Consider the following 17,769-nt stretch of genomic DNA (forward strand, 5'->3'; position numbering starts at 1 on the left):
CATAGGTGGTAGGTGCACCCACTGGAGGCCGTCATGTTGCATCGCCATCTTTGAATACGGTACGTGAAAGCGGACAAACTTGGCTCAAACGCACTATTGAGTGTCTGTGACTCGGCTTGTGCCCGGAGGATGATCAACATAGTTTTTGTTTTTTTCTCCCATTATAAATCAGTCACGGTTGCTGAGCAGCATTAGCAGCTAGATCTTACAATGTTGAACTGTTCTTATACGAAGTGCAGCCAAACACCAGGCTGAAGAGAGAGGAGCAGCAGAAGCTCCTCTGACAGCTGTGGAGCTGCAGCTGAAACGGCTGGAGAGCACAGCGACCCACGTCTTTTTTTTTTTTTTTCATTTTAGCAGCGCCGTTGTTACAACTGATCATACCGTATCTATGTCCAGTACTATGTTTGTCCTCTGATGTTCCTTCATGGGACCGCACTGCGTAACTGGCACATCCTGTAAGTCCTCCTGTGTAACTTTTTACTGTGAAATATGACTGAAGGCACGAGTGGAAGTCTGCACGTGTGTTGAAAAAAAATAGTAATGATAAAAAACGACAGTAATTGGTCAAAGACATTGTTATCAGTTAGCTGTTAGTTTGCAAACATGTTTGTCCTTCGGCGGCCACTGTCACTTTGCCGACGGGAGGGGTGAGCGAGTGAGTGCTGCAATCTAGAATCTGAACGCTGAATGTCACGGTTTAGCCCCAATACTACATACTGAGGCTTTAAGAGAAGTACCTCATGCAACCCAACTTCAAATAACCTAAATTATCCCTTCAGATTATGGGAATATTGGGATTAAACACATTTGCAATTTGTTTTCTACATGTTGCTGTTTTCCACATCGGACTATGTAGTACGTGTCCCAATTGACCGCCCCCTCTGCCCTCCCACCCCCGCCGTGTGCTTCACTGCACAGAAGAGAAACAAGGTAAATGAATTTACTGAGAGCAGAACAGATTTTGGATGAGCATCAATTTTCTCACTTCACTGTAGCCTACTGAATGGTCATAATTCCCAACAGAAAATATTTCCCGCTGTTGAATCTGTTCCACTCTGAAGTGAGACACAGATAAACTACCACAGAGAGCTTGTACATGTTGGTCTGACCCGTGGAACAGTTGCAGGTAAACTCGCTTCTTGTATATTTGTTTGTTTGGACATGCTCAGTTAAGAGTCGGCTGTAAGACTCCACCACTCCTCCACCGTCTACTTGGTGTGGTCCTGTACCCACTGACAGAGCCTGAGGCAGTAAGTCTGTGGACTGACGGTGGAGAAGGAGCGGCCGGGATGTCTCAGCCTCTTCCACCAATGCTCCAGCCTCTTCTTGAAACTGTAAACTGTGAAAATGTCAATGATGCCGATGAAGTAGCGCTGCTCAGGCCCATCGATGACGTGCAGGGGATTCTTGAGGTTGGGTAGTAAACGTCGGTTTTGGGCCCTGAAGTCGGGGAGCTCAGTTGCATCGCTGCCTGGCCCAGCATGCTTTGAGCACATTTGAAGAGAGCCACCACTCGATGTGTCCCCTGCACGTGGTTGCTTCAAACACGCGCCATCTGTTTCAGATAGAAGCAAGATGGTATCATCCTCTGGTACTTCCCCAGGAACAGCAGCTACGCCTGCATGGACCGGACTAGAGCTTCGATTCACCGATCTGAAAAAGACGGGAAGTCAACAGGAGAGAGTGAGTATGAGTCACAGCCGGGTGGCCTTGCTGACATTTCATCATTGTTTTGGGCTATTTCAATTTGTCTAGACAGGAAGAGGATTCATCAACTTACTAGTACCAAAGATCTGATTTGTAGATATGTGGCAACATAGTCTAAAGCGTATTCATACCTCATCATTGTGTATACGACATGGTTTAATTCAGTATAAAATACTCCATCGCCTGCACTATTCAAGGGATAAATTGTCCAAACTTTTTCCCACTGCAGATCCTGGTTGTCCGAGGTGCAGCTATGTACCTGCCACAATAGGACACATGCTCTGGTCATGCACATCCCTCAACGACTATTGGAGACAGATATTTGATGTATTTTCCAAAATCTGTGGTCAGACTATAACACCTGACTATCACACAGCCATTTTCCGTGTAACACCTTCAGGCTGCAAAGTCTCAAATTTGCAGGCAAATGCTTTGGCAATTGCTTCCCTGCTTGCACGCAGACTCATACTTTTTAACTGGAAATCAAACTCAGCCCCTTCATTTCTACAATGGTTGAGGGATGTTTTCTCTTTTCTACCTTTAGAAAAACCGAGATACAAAATATGTAAAGCCCACAGAAACTTCACCTTTACCTGGAGTCCCTTTATAGAATTTGTAGAAGGTTTTCCCTTTCAATCATACAAGTTGTATTGGATAGTTAGAACCACTTTATAACATGCTCAAAACATTAATTCATTGAACTTATGATAAGAGGTCACTGTCTGACTATTTTTGTATGTTTTTGTATTTTTCTGTTTAACTTAATTTTTGTTTAAGAGCCTTGAGGGAGGGAGGGGGTCTATGTTTGGAAGTTGTATGTTAACATTCATTCAAATCAGAGTAGATATACAGTAAAGAGAAGTGTGCCAGTAACAGTCTGACTCATCCTCATATCAGTTTGTTGTGATGCACTGCTTGCATGCCTTTTTCTTTTCCCTTTAGAGTTTAGATTACGGTTTTCAATCTAAACAGTGTCATCATCACGGTGGCTCTGTTTCCATGCACTGCAGCATGTTATATATTATTAAATTATCTATAGATACAATTTTAAGGTCTGCTGAATGATGAAGATCAGCATTTCCAGTTGTGCTCATAAGCCTACTTACCCTGGAAGATTTTGTAACTCTGTACCATTCTTGAAGGAAAACATGAGTGATCAGGCAAAACAGATTCACCTTGTTTTTAATTTTTCAAATTAAACTGTGAGACATCCCAACATAACACAATCATTAAAAAAAAAAAAAAGTGATAATCAGAGAGTCCGACTAACAACTTTTTGTTGGTCTACCGGACCATGGCTTGGTATCAACAGAACCCCTCAATTTCCACTTTTATGAGAGCTTGAACACTGCTGATTGGCATTCTCAAGTCTTTGGATATCTTTTTATATCCTTTCTCTGTTTTGTAAAGTTGAACAATCTCCTCCCTCAGGACTTTTGACAGTTTGCTTTCCTCATGGCTCAGAATCCAGCAAAGTCAGTGCAGCAATGGATGAAATGTGCAGGTGTTTGTCAAGAGCAAACACCTGCTTTTTATACACAGACACACACAAGCAATCAAGTTCCAGGCGTGGACAGTTCCCCTGAGTAGCCATTTAAACCTGTCGGTGTCAGTCTGTGTGTATATTATCAGGGTAAAACTTTGAGGGTATGTAAACTTTTGATCAGGGCCATTTTGGTGGTTGCACTTATTTATTATTAGGATTCAAAAAGATCAAACACAAAATAATAAATGTCTTCACCCAGCCACTAACTGCATTATCAATTATATTTTCTGAAATGTAGCCAGTATTTCACAAATTCTGCCAGGGTATGTACATTTATGAGCACAACTGTATGTGATTAGTTTTAATTTATAGGTTTTCGGTAATGAATGTGGGTATTATATGTGACAGAAAATTCAGTGATCAACACACAACATATAACTGCCATCTTCATGTTCCACCACTCAAACGCAGTATATCGCCCCCCCCTACTGGACTCAACGCCATCTAACATTTATCTGTCAAACCACACAGAGCGTTGCAATGACCGCTCACCACTACAAATGAAAACTATGGCTTCACCATCTGTATGTCAGTATATTAACTGAATAACACCTGGTCTGGAGTCAGTCACAAGCCATCAAAGAAGTTCATATGAAGGACATGCAGTGCTGCACGGAGCCCCGCTGTAACTCAGAGAAGGCACAGAGGACTCTGAAACTTCTCCCAGCCCTTAGTCCACATGAGAGTGAGTAGATAATGAGTGAAATTTGAATTTTGGGTGAACTATCCCTTTAAAATGCATGTCCCCCTGAGGTCATACTGGGACTCTCTAGTTGAGAACAGCTCCTGTATGCAGGGTGGAAGTAGGTTGTTTAATGCCTTATAAGTTATTACAGGTCTTCCAATTTCAATGTATTAGTACTGATGAAGAGCGGATTGGTTGGTGCTAAGTAATCCTTATAGTGTATAATTCTAATGGCTTTCTTTTGCAGTATGAAGATAGGATGTGCTTCCCCATACCTCAACACAATAAGTTAAGTAAGGAAGTATGAGGGAACAGTACAGTATGTAGAGTGCGTTTTTGTTCACTATATTTTATGTAGTATTGCGATTGTTTTGGAGACTTTTGTTTTAAAGCAGAAGTAAGTGATATATTTGTGTTAATATAAGTCTTAAATAGTTATATCTTCCGACAGCAATCACTTACATAGAGTGTTTGGACCGAAACACAGGTCTGTCAGTCACTCTGCTCTGCTCTGAGCCGAGGAGAAAACTTTTCTCGTATCCTACAGTTTTTATCCAATGAGGAGAGAGAACGGCATAAAGGGCTGTGTGTGCAGCCAAGGGACGCCGTGAATGTGGTGACGTAGGGACGAGGACTGTTATGGTGCGTTCAAGGCAACTCATAACTCGTGTTTTTCCGACCTGTGAAGTCGTACCAGTTCGATCTGGTACGAGTTCACGGGTCGGCAGGGCCGTTGTATAGGGGAGAAAGGTGATGATAATTCTAGGGGCCCAGCGACCAGTAGGGCCCAATAGTCTAAGCTTTGTATGACTGAATTATTCTGCTTAGACCCTGACTAATACTCATAGTAATGCTGCATTAGCTTAAAAACGAAATAAAAGGCTGAATAAAAAATTATAATATGTACGTAGTCTAAGAAAAAAAGTGGAAACGTCAGGGGGCAGGGGCCCACTTTAGTATTCTTTCAGGGGGCCCAGAATTTCTAGCAACGGCCGAGAAATAAAAAGGACCAAAACAAGACTTTATCTTTGTAGGTTGTGATGCTGGTGTGATGAAATAAGTGAGAGACATACACAACCAGACAGGAACAACCACAAGGCTGTCTGGTATGTGTGTAACTGGCAGTCCAGAAAAAGAAAGGACATTTTTAAATTGGGTAATCCAGACTGTGTAGAATGTGATGATAGTCTGACTCAGAGCGTTTGACCTTTCTCTAGTGACTAGAGACTAGAGTCTAGTCTATCTGTGATCTATCAGAGAAACATCACCAGTCAGCATACAGCCGGGTGTAGCCAGCCATGTCTCAAGTGCGGGTGTGAAGTGTGAGTCTGTGTCTGGACATGTCTTTCAATGGTTGTGAAAACAAATAGTTTCATTCCAAACCAACATTGTGAGGTCAATGTAGCTAGACCTCTTAACTTTAAAGGTTCTTATGGGTCAAGACCACAGGTAGAATTAGGGTTAGGTTAGGCTTGGGATGGGATGGGGCATTTATTCATGATGTCAACAGCAGCCAGGCCACAAATGATTTCTTCTGTCATTCCTCTGAGGGGATTTTATCAAACGAGACTCAAACAGGACTGTTGATGGGGATTTATGTTCATTCCCTACACGTCTACCCAATGTGGGCTAGTGAGCCAAACCAGGTCTCTACAACTGGTTCTGTGTTACTGGTTACTTCAGCTATATTTTCCAATATTTCCAATTTTTATATTACAAAAGAGATCAATAAGGATAATCAACAGGGCTGATCATCATGAGTCAACAAACAAATTATTCATAAACTTACAGACCTTAAAATTCAATGATCTTGTGGACTTTTAAATTGCTCAAGTTATATATCTCTATACAGTATATCTATCTATCTATATAAAGTAAATAATATTACGCTTCCAGATGGTGTCGAGAGGATATTTCAGATCCAAACCAGTAAATATAAACTAAGAGGGATTTGTATGTTTACAAAGACAAAGGCACAAACAAATGTAAAAAAAATTTTTTTTTAAATAAATAAATTAAAGAAGTGAATCTATAGAATAACTTTGAAATATAAATGATAATAGTGTGTGCTTGTAAACTGCCTACTGTACAGTATATATAATATACATATTATATATCGTGTACAATATATAATATACTGTACATTTTGCTCTTTCTTAAATTTCTTTCTAAAATGAGCTGACGGAAACTGTTCAAGTAAGAAGAGTAGACAAAATAAGCTGAAGCTCCGCCTACACCTTTTCGGTCAAGGTACATTTGTTTTGTTTTTTGGATTTTTATACTTGAGGGAAAAAATGAATTATTGCTTTTTGTTTATTTATGTTTAAAATATGTGCATATAATGTTGTTTATGGATGTGTGCACTTGATTCTACAAGTTTAAAAAAAAGACAGTAATAAACTCACTAAACTAAACTATGCAGGTGATCCAACTATCAGATAGTTGGTGATTGACTTCCCAGATGGAGATGTCATTGGTCAAGATACTGAACCTGTGATGTAATTTGTTCCTAAGTGTGTGGTGTGTGTATGTGTTTGTGTATGAATGTGTGTATGAACGGGTGAGCTTGGCTTCCAGTGTAAAGCTTTTTGAGTGATCAATGAGAGTTCGTAGCTCTGTGGTCCATTTAGTATTGATTCAGCTAATGTGGTAACTCAGGAGATAAAGACGGTGAACATGGCAGACCGCATGTTAGCATTGCTGCTGTTAGCGTCCTGATGTCGGCCTGAGCAGATAGACGCCGAAATGATTTCTGCTTTTCCACAAATCGACTTATTGATCACTTAATGTTTTCAACATGACTGGGGATAATCCCGAGGCTGACACTCGCACCGACACACTGACACAAACAAAATGCTACTGACTTTTTGGTTCTCATGATGAGGGTGGCAAAGGAAAGACTCTGATGGCGCTCGTCGTGGTGCAGGGGCTGCTGGGCCAGGAGAAGACTGTAGTCCAACACGTTGAGCCTCCGCAGGAACTGTGTGTCGATCTCCACCTGCCGCAGGAGCCAGGGGCGCTGCTGATCTGCACACACACACACACACACACACACACACACACACACACGGTCTCAATGTTGAACCGACTGCATTTTGGTGGCAAAAAGTCAAAGGTCAAATCACTTCAACCTCACTAAACATTCTTTTTAGCCAAAATGCCGATAAGGATAAAATGAGGTGATTTATCTGAATCAGATGTTTGCAAGGGGGGGGTATTTAAAGGGATAGTTCAATATTTTGGCAAATTTGCCTATTACCATAATCCCTATAGTCATAGCAGTAGCTTCATTACCTTTAATTATCAGTGCATGTTGTTTTGAGATCCGCGGGGCAGAGACACAAGCTGTTCAGCGAACACAATGGAAGTGAATGGTACAGGTCCCCTGTCCTTCAAAACTCATCAAATACACAATCCAACAACTCTAAAATGCTCTCGTGGACAAGTTGTGATGTGCACATTCACCACCATGCCATGGAATAATAATATAACATTACTAGACGGAGTTGTTTTCTAGGCAAATGCAGCCGGAACTACATTCTAGACATGCTGGGTGGAGTGATTTCAACAATGTAGTTCCGGCTATGCATTTGTCTTGAAAACAACTCTGTCTTGTAATGTTACAATATTTTTTCATAGCGTGGTGAATGTGCAGGTCACAACCTAACCCTAACCTCCATTGTGTTAGCTGAGCACTGTCAATTAAAGGTAATGAACCTACGCCTGCTATGACTATTGGGATTATGGCAGTAGATTGAATGAATTTAAGGACCTTTTAACTCTTGTTTCTGAGAATTAACTCTTTGAAACCACCTGCACTGATGTGCTGCTTTTAGGGGTTAGAGTTTCCTTCTTTGACAAAAAAAAAAAAAGAACAGACCTGAAAGTAACGAGTACTTTTCAGCCTTCCTAGAAATTAACTCGAGTAAAAGTAAAATATATTTGACTGTACTTAAGTACAGTACTCAAGTAAATTTACTCCGTTACTGTCCACCACTGCTTGCTTCCTTACCTAGAGTGATGTACTGGCCCTCGAAGTTGAGATCTTTGAGGACCACAATAATCTGGCTCCCCTCCGGTGCAGGCTCCGTCCATCGACTCACCTCGCAGCCCTTAATGTCGTACCTGACAACACAAAACACACATCAGACCAGGTGAACTGCTCCTGCACTTAGTCACTTTGGTGTCGATGCTGGGGGCCGCCTACCTGGCATTGATCCGATCATCTGGATAAAAGACACTTTGCATAACAATGAAGTATTTCTGCAAAAGACAAATGGAGACTTTGTGATGCTTAGTAACATCATTTTATAGAACCAGGTAGAACAGTGATAAAATCAGATGTGTACCTTTCGTCTGTGTGGGAGCTTGATCCTGTGGACACCTTGAAAACACAGGAGAAAACACTCAGACCGCTGCAACAGTTGATGTGACACACTGTCATCACACTATGACCTGGTTATTTACTCTTCATGCATCAAACAAATACAGTAACATTAGAGTTTGTTTCACTGTTTCTGGACACTCAGTGAATCAAAGTCCAGTCTTCATGCTCTTCTAGGTCTGTTTTGGTTTCCACCAGCTCCTGAGCACCTAAACATCCACCCATGTTCCCCCGGCAACCTGCTCACTTCACGTCATGTGATGCTGAGCAGGAAGTGGACGGTGAAGTAAAGGGTTCCTGCAGAGCTGGAGGCTGCAGTTTCAGGACCTAGTTTTTCATGTCATTGTCACCTAAAGATTTGAACTACAGAGGACTGAAGCTCAGAAAGATAATAATAATAATGTCAGAATTATAACTTCTGTAAATATATTAAGTATCAAACTAATTTCTTGAATCAATATTAACATTGGGAGTAATTGTGTAATGTTATTTGTGCTCTAAGCAAGTATATCAGTAAGAGACAGAAGAGATAGTATATATAATATTTACCTAATTAACTAATAATTACCTAATTATCTTAACCCAACATGCAAATCAGAAAGTAGTATCTGGGTGGGACAACAGGGTCATGCAGTGTGTGTGTGTGTGTGTGTGTGTGTGTGTGTGTGTGTGTGTGTGTGTGTGTGTGTGTGTGTGTGTGTGTGTGTGTGTACCTAGGAACTTGACCAGCAGTGAATGGGGGTACTTCTTCAGGTGCTCAATGTAGATCTTCAGGTTGGACAAAAGGAATTTGATCTCTCTTTTATTCTGGGTCTTCAGAAAGAAGCGTTTATCATTCCTGGAAGTTCAAAAGCTCAGAGTCAGTAGATATCATCAATATGATCAATATTGTCAATAATACAGCATCTCCAAACCCCAAACTCTATCCCTAACCCTCGATAATTAAAAAGCTGCTGTTCTAAATATGGCATTGTCTGAGATTTACTGGAATAAAGCACTTCAGCTGCTTCAGGGTTTTCTTGTAATAACAGAATGCATCATGTGAACTCACGACTCACTTCCTTTTGGTTGCAAAGGTTGTGAAATACTCATTGTGCCTTTAAAGCTTATTGAATGGCCTTTGTAAAATATTGCACATTTTTGGTTATTTATTTTTGTTTCCTATACTTTACAATACATGGTACCAAATATACCAAATAGCATTACTCCTATTTATCCTGCAGTATTTATATTCATATATGCTACAACTACGTGAAGTAAGCTCAAGTGCTCATCAGGGTTCTCATAGTTGATGAAAACTACGACTAAAACTAAAACTAGCAATGAAAAAATAATTTAGTAAAAATAAAAATACAATTTTTTTGGTAAAAACTGAGTAAAAACTAATAATAATAATAATAATAACTACCAATGCAAAACTAACTACAACTAAATTGTAGATAAAAAAAAAAATCAGCTTTGTTTTCATTGTTGTATCTTTTTCTCCCTGGGTTACTGTGTCTTGTTCTGTTTGACCTCTTGAGATAAGGGGCTGCTTCCAGAGGGTGGCAGCATACAGTAGCATATAGTCTGCTCCATACCATAAGTAAAAGATAGCATGCATTTTATGATTGGCCAGAAACGGCTAAAGTTGCAGGAAGAAAACTCCACAGCTCAACACGGACTCAGCTGCTACAATCAAGGCTTTCCTTCTAATACCTGAAAAACTAAAGAGATAAATAAAAACTAGTCAATTCCTCAAAATAAGACTAAATTAAAACTGCTAAATCACTTACTGTAGTGAACTCACACTAAACTGGGGAAAAAATTAAAGCTGCTTGGCAGCAATGGTCGGGGCCAGGCATTTTTAGACAAATTTAGGCAACTCTGTGCAACAAGATACAAAATAGGAAGACAACAAGAACATCAGCATTACCATGTTCATTCTGCATGGAGCTGAGGTTTGAACTCACCATCTCTTACTGTACACTACAAACCAGCCGCTAACTCAGATTCAAAAACTAAAACTCATTCAGATTTCAAAACTCTAATAACCGTGTTGCTCATCAGACCTGTTGTACTAAAGAATTTGATTCACCTCCCAAAAATAAACTGGAGGAGGAGACCGGCATGAGCAACAGGACTGAATCATCAGGAACTGACAGCTCATAAAACTATGTGTGACCTGTCAGAAATAAACACTGGCAGCTGATCCTACCTGGAAGTTTAGAATCACACTCTTCTGAATGGACAATTACACAAATACTAATGTGCAAACAGTTTACATCTATTGGTCATCATGGCTTTTGGACAAAAATAATTCATGCAGATCATGTTTGTTCTACAGCAGAGGTAATAACTCTAGAGTTAGCACAACCCTCACAGTCACAATCTGGAAATGAGTGAGGTTAAAATGAGCCTGGTGGTCCTGTGAGGATGAGGTTAGAGCTGGGGTTTAAAATTAGACAAACAGTGACTAACGTCAGGAAGAAGTCGGCCTTGCTCTTGGAGTTACTGATGAACTGAAGGTAGCAGCTTTCAGAGCACAGAGACTGCTGATACTCCTGCTCTGTCATCCCCAAAGAGCTGCGCAGACTGGCAAACACCGGGCCTGCAAAGGTCTCCATCGTAAAGCTCTGCAACACACAGCAAAACATGCATCTAAATTAGAGGTAGAAACATTCAACATCATAATTTACACTCGGAGACACAGACACATTCACTTACCTTATGAACCTGAGTGACCTCCAATCTGAAATCACTGTCTGACACTTCACTCTAGAGTCGGAAAAACAGGAGATATATGTCACAGAAAATAAGAGAGGATGATAATCTATCATACATTCATGACATGAGGGGATGATTTGTCCAGATTTGGCAATTTGGATGAATTCTTTACAAAGTCTTGAATTGTGAGATGCAGTGTGGAAGGGAAATGATGACTACGACATAATCTGTATACAGACGACAGCATGTGTTTACTGTCAACAGATGCTCACACTGATCAATAATAGAATAGACTGCAAAGTGTTGTTGTATGTTGATCATGCAATGACAATAATGGCATTCTTATTCAGATTCTCAAATTTAGGTGGATGGATGGATGGATGGATGGATGGATGGATGGATGGATGGATGAATGGATGGATGGATGGATGGATGGATGGATGGATGGATGTTTTTGTCTTGATAACAGTGATGATCTGATTGTTCTGTCTATGAGTACTGATGCTGAGTGACCATGTTCATCCCTTCATAGCCAGACTTCACCTTCTCCTACAGGATCGTGCTCCAGGTCTCCAAGCTAAAGTCTCAAATTAGTTTTATGGGCATGAAAGTGAGTTCACTGAGCTTCAGTAACCTCCTCAGTTTCCAGACCTTTGTGATGTGGCCAAAGAGGAGGTTGGCAGCATGGCTGAAAATGTTATATTACGTAATATGTTAAAGAGATCAGAGGGTCTACAGCAGGCATGGGCAAACTGGCAGGGCCACTGCTAGGAATTCTGGGGCCCCTGAAAAAATACTGAAATGGGCCCCCTTGCTTTTCATTGCCACTTTTCTCTTAAGTATTATAATTTTTTGTTCATTTTTCTGTTCCTCTATGTTCTTGACAGTGCCTGATGCAATACACCCAAATATTATTATAGTTTGGGGGGCATCCAACATGGACTAAACCATTTTTTATATTTAAAGAAGGCAGGGGGCTATTGCTTGGAAAACAAAACGTATTTCATTACTGTCACATGTTTTGTGGCTTTTTTCCGATGCTGATACAGCATTAGTATGAGTATTAGTCAGGGTTTTATGTTGAATCATTTAGTCATATAAAGACTGGGGTTAGGGTTATCACTGTTCTCCCTTATGCAATGGGAAAACCCGCTGAGTTTTTTAATCTGGCCTTTCAAATATTGGAGCAAAATTGTCCAAATTATAGCAAAGACTGCAAACTTTGATGCACTGGCAAAAAAGGAGACCAACAACACTGCTCCCACTGAAACTGAATGTAATTTAAATATACGTTTTCTTTAACTTTGAGGGTAATTACTTTTACATGTAATTTATATTAGTTCACATAAACACTCTCCATACAGCTGATACTGGCCCGGCCCAGGCATCAAACTTTGAAACCCCAGCTCTAAAGTTATACATTATTACTGTTATTTTCATTTACAGTGTGTGAATCAAATCACGTATTATGTGTTACAAAGTCAGGGGGTAAAGATTACATCTGAGGCTGCTGTAGTTTCTATGTAAAGGTGCATGGCGTGTTTTTACGGCTGCATATAGAACACAACAGACGGGACCATCACACATCAGACTGCTGAGTCAGCAAAGTGTGCTCGACTGGGATTAGTGTGAAGCAGCAGCACACTGATGTCTGTGACGGACTCTGCTGTTCCTGTTCAGCTGTGGTATTTGAACGGTTTCACAAGACTGACGAAAACTGCTGCAACTACCATTTACCACCTGCTGCTGTTTTTACATGAAGTAGCAGGTTAACTGACATCAACTTCTCAACTTTCACAATTGTTTCTCTGAGAACTCAAGAGCCAGCTAGAGAAGGAACTCCACTGTCTGTCCAGTATGTGATGGAGAGGTTGTCCAGGGCTATCTATGATGGATAACAGTTTGTTTAGTGTCTTCCTCTCCACCACAGCCTCAAAGGTTTCCTGACTTCAGCCAATCACAGAGCAGAAGAAACACTGAATAAATCAGTTTCACTGCTCTGCTCCTCAGTGGACAGAGGACAGGACGTCTCCAGCAGGTGTCCAACATTTACTCAGCTTGTCTCTCTGAGAACTTTAGATCCAGATGTCTCAGGGATAAAATCCTTCATCTGTATTAAATATATAGCTGGTGAAAGGTGAAAGGTGAAAAAAAATATGAGCCTTCTTAAAACTAAATGAAAGTCAATATACAACTTCAGCATGACGGCCAAATGACACAGTCTGTCCCAGATTTCGCTGGATGGAAATGATATTTGATCTGTGATATGAGATCACGACTCAGCAGTAATGTGGAAATGTATGAGTTTAAGAGCAAATTCAAACCACCTCAGCCTGGCTTTTTATTAGATTGTGTTATCCAATTTTATGTCACTGTTATGTATACATTTATTTTGTTGTATTCATGTTTTTAAATGATTTATTTCCTCTATCTGTTTCATTTGTCACTGTCTTTCATGTTTTCCTGTTCCTGTTTATTACCAATATATTATTAATGTTAACCGAGTGGTGAAAGCAGCAGCAGCTTCAGTTCCTCAGACACAGTCAGAGCCCATCACACAACCACTGTAGTTATTATCAGCTTGTCAGTGAAGCACTCACCTGAAGAAAAGGTGACATTTTTTTTTAGCAATTAATCATTCTTTAGTGATAACAGTTCAGTGTACTTCCAGCCCATAATAACTGGTTTCAAATTACACAGTAATCATGAGCAGCTGTTAATGTGGTAATTTGATCTGACTGAGTTCCACCTCATGCACCACATCGGAGCAGATGGACTTTCTGAACAGTCATGCTGCACAGGTATCCCTCCATCCCAGAAGGAGAACATGGAAACATGCTTCAGCTTGTTCACATTTCTTTAAACCAGTCAGTCACAGTGATGGGCAAGTGGGGTGAGCACTGCCATGGAAACAGGTGGCCTGATTCCTCACAAAAGAAAAATGCCACAACAATGCAGCAAAGATGTGTGTTGAGTGTGTGAGTGCAGCTCCGGCTACACTCAGCTGGGCTTGTTTCCTGTAGTTAATAGTAACCAGGTGTGTGTCCCTGAATAATGTGAAACAACTGATATTTCCTACCCTGTGCCATGGTTTTTTGTTGCCGAGTCTCCATACACACATTTAGTTGAGTGTACACAATCAAACAGGATGTATAGTACAGATCATGCTACGCCCCATTATGCTGGTTTCTGCCACCCACAGAATAAATGCACTGTCTGCCCCTCCCCTCAGGTATTAGGCTGCAGAGCATCATCAGGGCATCATGGCTGTTGAGATGCATTATATTACACAAAGTATCTGAGCAGCAGCCACAATCAGAGCTGGTCCACTTATCTAAAATGAAGAGGTGCTTCAGTTAAAGGGATAGTTCAGCAATTTGGCAAATTGGCCCATTGCCATAATCCCTATAGTCATAGCAGTGGGTTCGTTACCTTTAATTGTCGGTGCAAGCTGTTTTTAGAACGGCAGAGCAAAACCGCAAGCTGCTCAGAGCTACGCTACGGAGGCTAATGGGATTTCTTGGTTTCCCTCATCAAACTCATCAAATACACAATCCAACAATTCCAAAACGCTCTCGTGGACAAGTTGTGACCTGCACATTCACCACGCTATGAGATAATAATGGAACGTTAAAGGCAGAGTTGTTTTTGAGGTAAATACAGAGACTGCTTGCCGGAAAACTGCTCCTGACATGAACGCGCATCAGCGATTTTGCATGAATTTACCTCAAAAACAATGTTCCATTATTATCTCATAGCGTGGTGAATGTTGTATTTGATGAGTTTGATGAGGGAAACCAAGAAATCCCATTAGCCTCTGTAGCGTAGCTCTGAGCAGCTTGCGGCTCTGCTCCGCCGTTCTAAAAATAGCTTGCACCGACAATTAAAGGTAACAAATTTACTATGACAGGGATTATGGCCATGGGCCAATTTGCCAAATTGTTGAACTATCCCTTTAACAATATCAGCAGCAGCAGAAAATACTATCACATACATACATTTTACTGAATGGATCAAAAAGAATTTCCTCAGCTTAACAAATGCATAAAAAAGTCAAAAGTGCCTATGCCAGTTTCTTGTTAAAGTATACATTTCATGGTGTTATGGATACAGAAAAAAACATGGTGGAACTGTCAGATTCCCTACTCTTGTCTTTTGAGTTGAACTGAAGTGTTACTCAGCTCCTGTTCAACCACTGGATCACTGTGATACTGGGAAACACCTAAAATCAGCAGGATTCTCACTGAAGTCTATTTGTCACTGGCAAAAATGTGAAAGTGGTGATGATGTGATGTGTAATATGTGTACACTGCACACTAAACATGTAAACCTAAACATCTGACGATCCTGTAAGTGTGCAATACTCACACATCACGAGCCCGACAAACTGCGCCGGGGCCCCAGACACCCAGGGGCCCTGGTCAAAACACCTGCCCCTATTGTTTTCTTTATGACCCGACACGTCAGTGGCGTCTTGACACATACCATCGCATCAGCGGGTTCATCACATTCACATTCAAATGACACAACATTCGCACAGGGCCTCATTTTGAACTGCGCTATTCAAATAAAGTTATTATTATTGTTGTTTGAAAAAACACTAATGACACAAATGAATTGAGGCACAAAGAGCTGCAACTACAGCTTCAAAGAGACTCCTGTGTGTTTTTATTTTCCTCTGTCTCAGTGGAACAGGCTACAACCTGAAACCTGTCTGAGTTCAGTTTGGCTTTACTATGTTTTTTTTTGGTTTTTTTTACAGTGTATGATTGTATTTGTGAACACACTGCAGCCATGGCTGTGATTCATTCATTCAAATGCCATACGAGAGGCCTTTAAACAGCAGGTATGTATAGACGGCTGAAATGTTGTGTCAGCTGATGTGTACTCACTGTGGGTGTGTTGTCTATGGTGCTTTGGATGGCTGCTGACAGTCCCTCCTTCATCATGCAGGTCAGGCCGTAGAACTCATGCTGCTGGTCGATCTCAAACAAACCTAAAAGTTTCCACTGCTGCCTTAGACCTCCCCACCTCCTCCTCTTCACCGAGCGCTGGTGGTGGCCAGACATCCTCGCCGCGCCGCCCGCAGCTGCCGAGGCCTCCATCTACACTCAGGCACAAGTCTGCAACGTACGAGAGAGGAGGTTTGTCAAGCTCCAGCTAAGAGAAATCAAAGAGTAGGTCGAGGCCAGAGAGGCCAGTGACAAACACAAAAGACAGCCGACTATCAGCCGAGTCTTTAACAGCGTAACTATGGAGACCAACACAAAGGGATAATAGCTTCACCGGCTCTGCAGTGTTCATGGCGTGGAGCTGGTCCTCCAGCCACAACATCTCTGAATTGAAAACACAATTTAAATGTTCAACTGTGTCCATGTCTGTTATAATAAGACAGCAGAAGAACAAATATCTCATCAACTAATGTAGGAGCACAAGACAGAGAGTGAATATAAAGCAAGGACAAACAAGAGAGCAGCGGTGAAAATCAGTCAATAAAATATGCAGCAGTTACAGTAAATGAGCTTTTTTACACAGGAGGATCATTTCCCATCAGCTCAAGGTCTGACCTGGTGAGTTTATACAACACATCCCATAAAAGCAACATAACGTCAGGAGAACGGCTTCTCACTCCCATGTATGACTAGGTGTTTCATGGAGGTGTCACTGAACTGATTCTGATGAAAAGAAACAACTGATGTAACTAACATGTACTGTTTATGTGACACCATGAACACACAACTCAATCACACACAACCACACACACTAGCAGTAGTAGTAGTAGTAGAAGTAGTAGTGGTGGTGATAGTAGTGATAGTAGCGGTAGTAGAAGTAGTAGTAGTAGTAGTATTAGTAGTGGTGGTGGTCAGGGACAGACAGGCCATAGGGCAATATGGGCAAAAAAAAGAGACGAGATGCAGCCAGGACGAGATGGCCAGCCGTGCTGCATTAAAAAAAAAAGGTCGGTCAGGGCCAGCTGTTTACGACTGGCCAACTCCAAAAGACAGAACACACAGTAATGGACAGAGGTACGGCCAGTGTATAGGGCAGCTTGTCCTATGATCAAGAGTTTTGGTCCAGTCTGGGTTCAAATCCTGTTATTGCTGTTTGGACATCAATGCATTTTCTGACTAGCACTACTATTTATGTGTGTGTGTGTGTGTGTGTGTGTGTGTGTGTGTGTGTGTGTGTGTGTGTGTGTGTGTGTGTGTGTGTGTGTGTGTGTGTGTGTGTGTGTGTGTGTGTGTGTGTGTGGCCTCTCTCTGTCAAAAATACCAGGGTCTCTTTTTGGTGCCAGTCGGTCACTGGTGATAGTAGTAGTAGTAGTAGTAGTGATACTGTAGTGGTGGTGGTAGTAGTGATAGTAGTAGTAGTAGTAGTAGTAGTAGTAGTAGTAGTAGTAGTAGTGGTGGTGGTAGTAGTGATAGTAGTAGTAGTAGTAGTAGTAGTAGTAGTAGTAGTGGTGGTGATAGTAGTGATAATAGTAGTGGTAGTAATAGTAGTGATAGTAGTGATAATAGTAGTGGTGGTGATAGTAGTGATAATAGTAGTGGTAGTAATAGTAGTGATAGTAGTGATAATAGTAGTGGTGGTGATAGTAGTGATAATAGTGATAATAGTGATAAAGTGGTGGTGATAGTAGTGATAGTAGTGATAATAGTGATAAAGTGGTGGTGATAGTAGTGATAATAGTAGTGATAGTAGTGATAGTGATAATAGTGATAAAGTGGTGGTGGTAGT

The 17,769-nt window shown here is 41.1% G+C and overlaps 1 protein-coding gene across 1 annotated transcript; it reads right to left on the reverse strand.

The window, feature by feature from the left end:
- Positions 1-929: 929 nt before the first annotated feature.
- Positions 930-16,150, reverse strand: pip5kl1 (phosphatidylinositol-4-phosphate 5-kinase-like 1). Its single transcript, XM_085792456.1, has 9 exons — positions 15,924-16,150; positions 11,032-11,082; positions 10,786-10,940; positions 9,039-9,163; positions 8,291-8,325; positions 8,149-8,204; positions 7,954-8,066; positions 6,806-6,968; positions 930-1,656 (listed from the first exon to the last, which is right to left on the reverse strand). Exons 1-9 carry the CDS (start codon positions 16,134-16,136, stop codon positions 1,212-1,214), a joined length of 1,356 nt encoding a protein of 451 aa, XP_085648582.1. The 5' UTR covers positions 16,137-16,150; the 3' UTR covers positions 930-1,211.
- Between the last annotated feature and the right edge of the window lie 1,619 nt (positions 16,151-17,769).

The sequence above is a fragment of the Trachurus japonicus genome, chromosome 12 (genome assembly GCF_045865225.1).
Source record: "Trachurus japonicus isolate A0001 chromosome 12, Traja_1.0".
Lineage (NCBI taxonomy): Eukaryota > Metazoa > Chordata > Actinopteri > Carangiformes > Carangidae > Trachurus > Trachurus japonicus.

What these genes read in the sequence shown, in the direction of transcription:
- pip5kl1 (XM_085792456.1), bottom strand. Translation starts at nt 16,136, where the DNA reads ATGGAGGCCTCGGCAGCTGCGGGCGGCGCGGCGAGGATGTCTGGCCAC. An exon ending in GATGATCGGATCAATGCCAG is followed by an intron (nt 8,067 to 8,148) that starts GTAGGCGGCCCC and finishes TTGTGTTGTCAG; the next exon opens with GTACGACATTAAGGGCTGCG. An exon ending in CTCATCATGAGAACCAAAAA is followed by an intron (nt 1,657 to 6,805) that starts GTCAGTAGCATT and finishes CGTCTTTTTCAG; the next exon opens with ATCGGTGAATCGAAGCTCTA.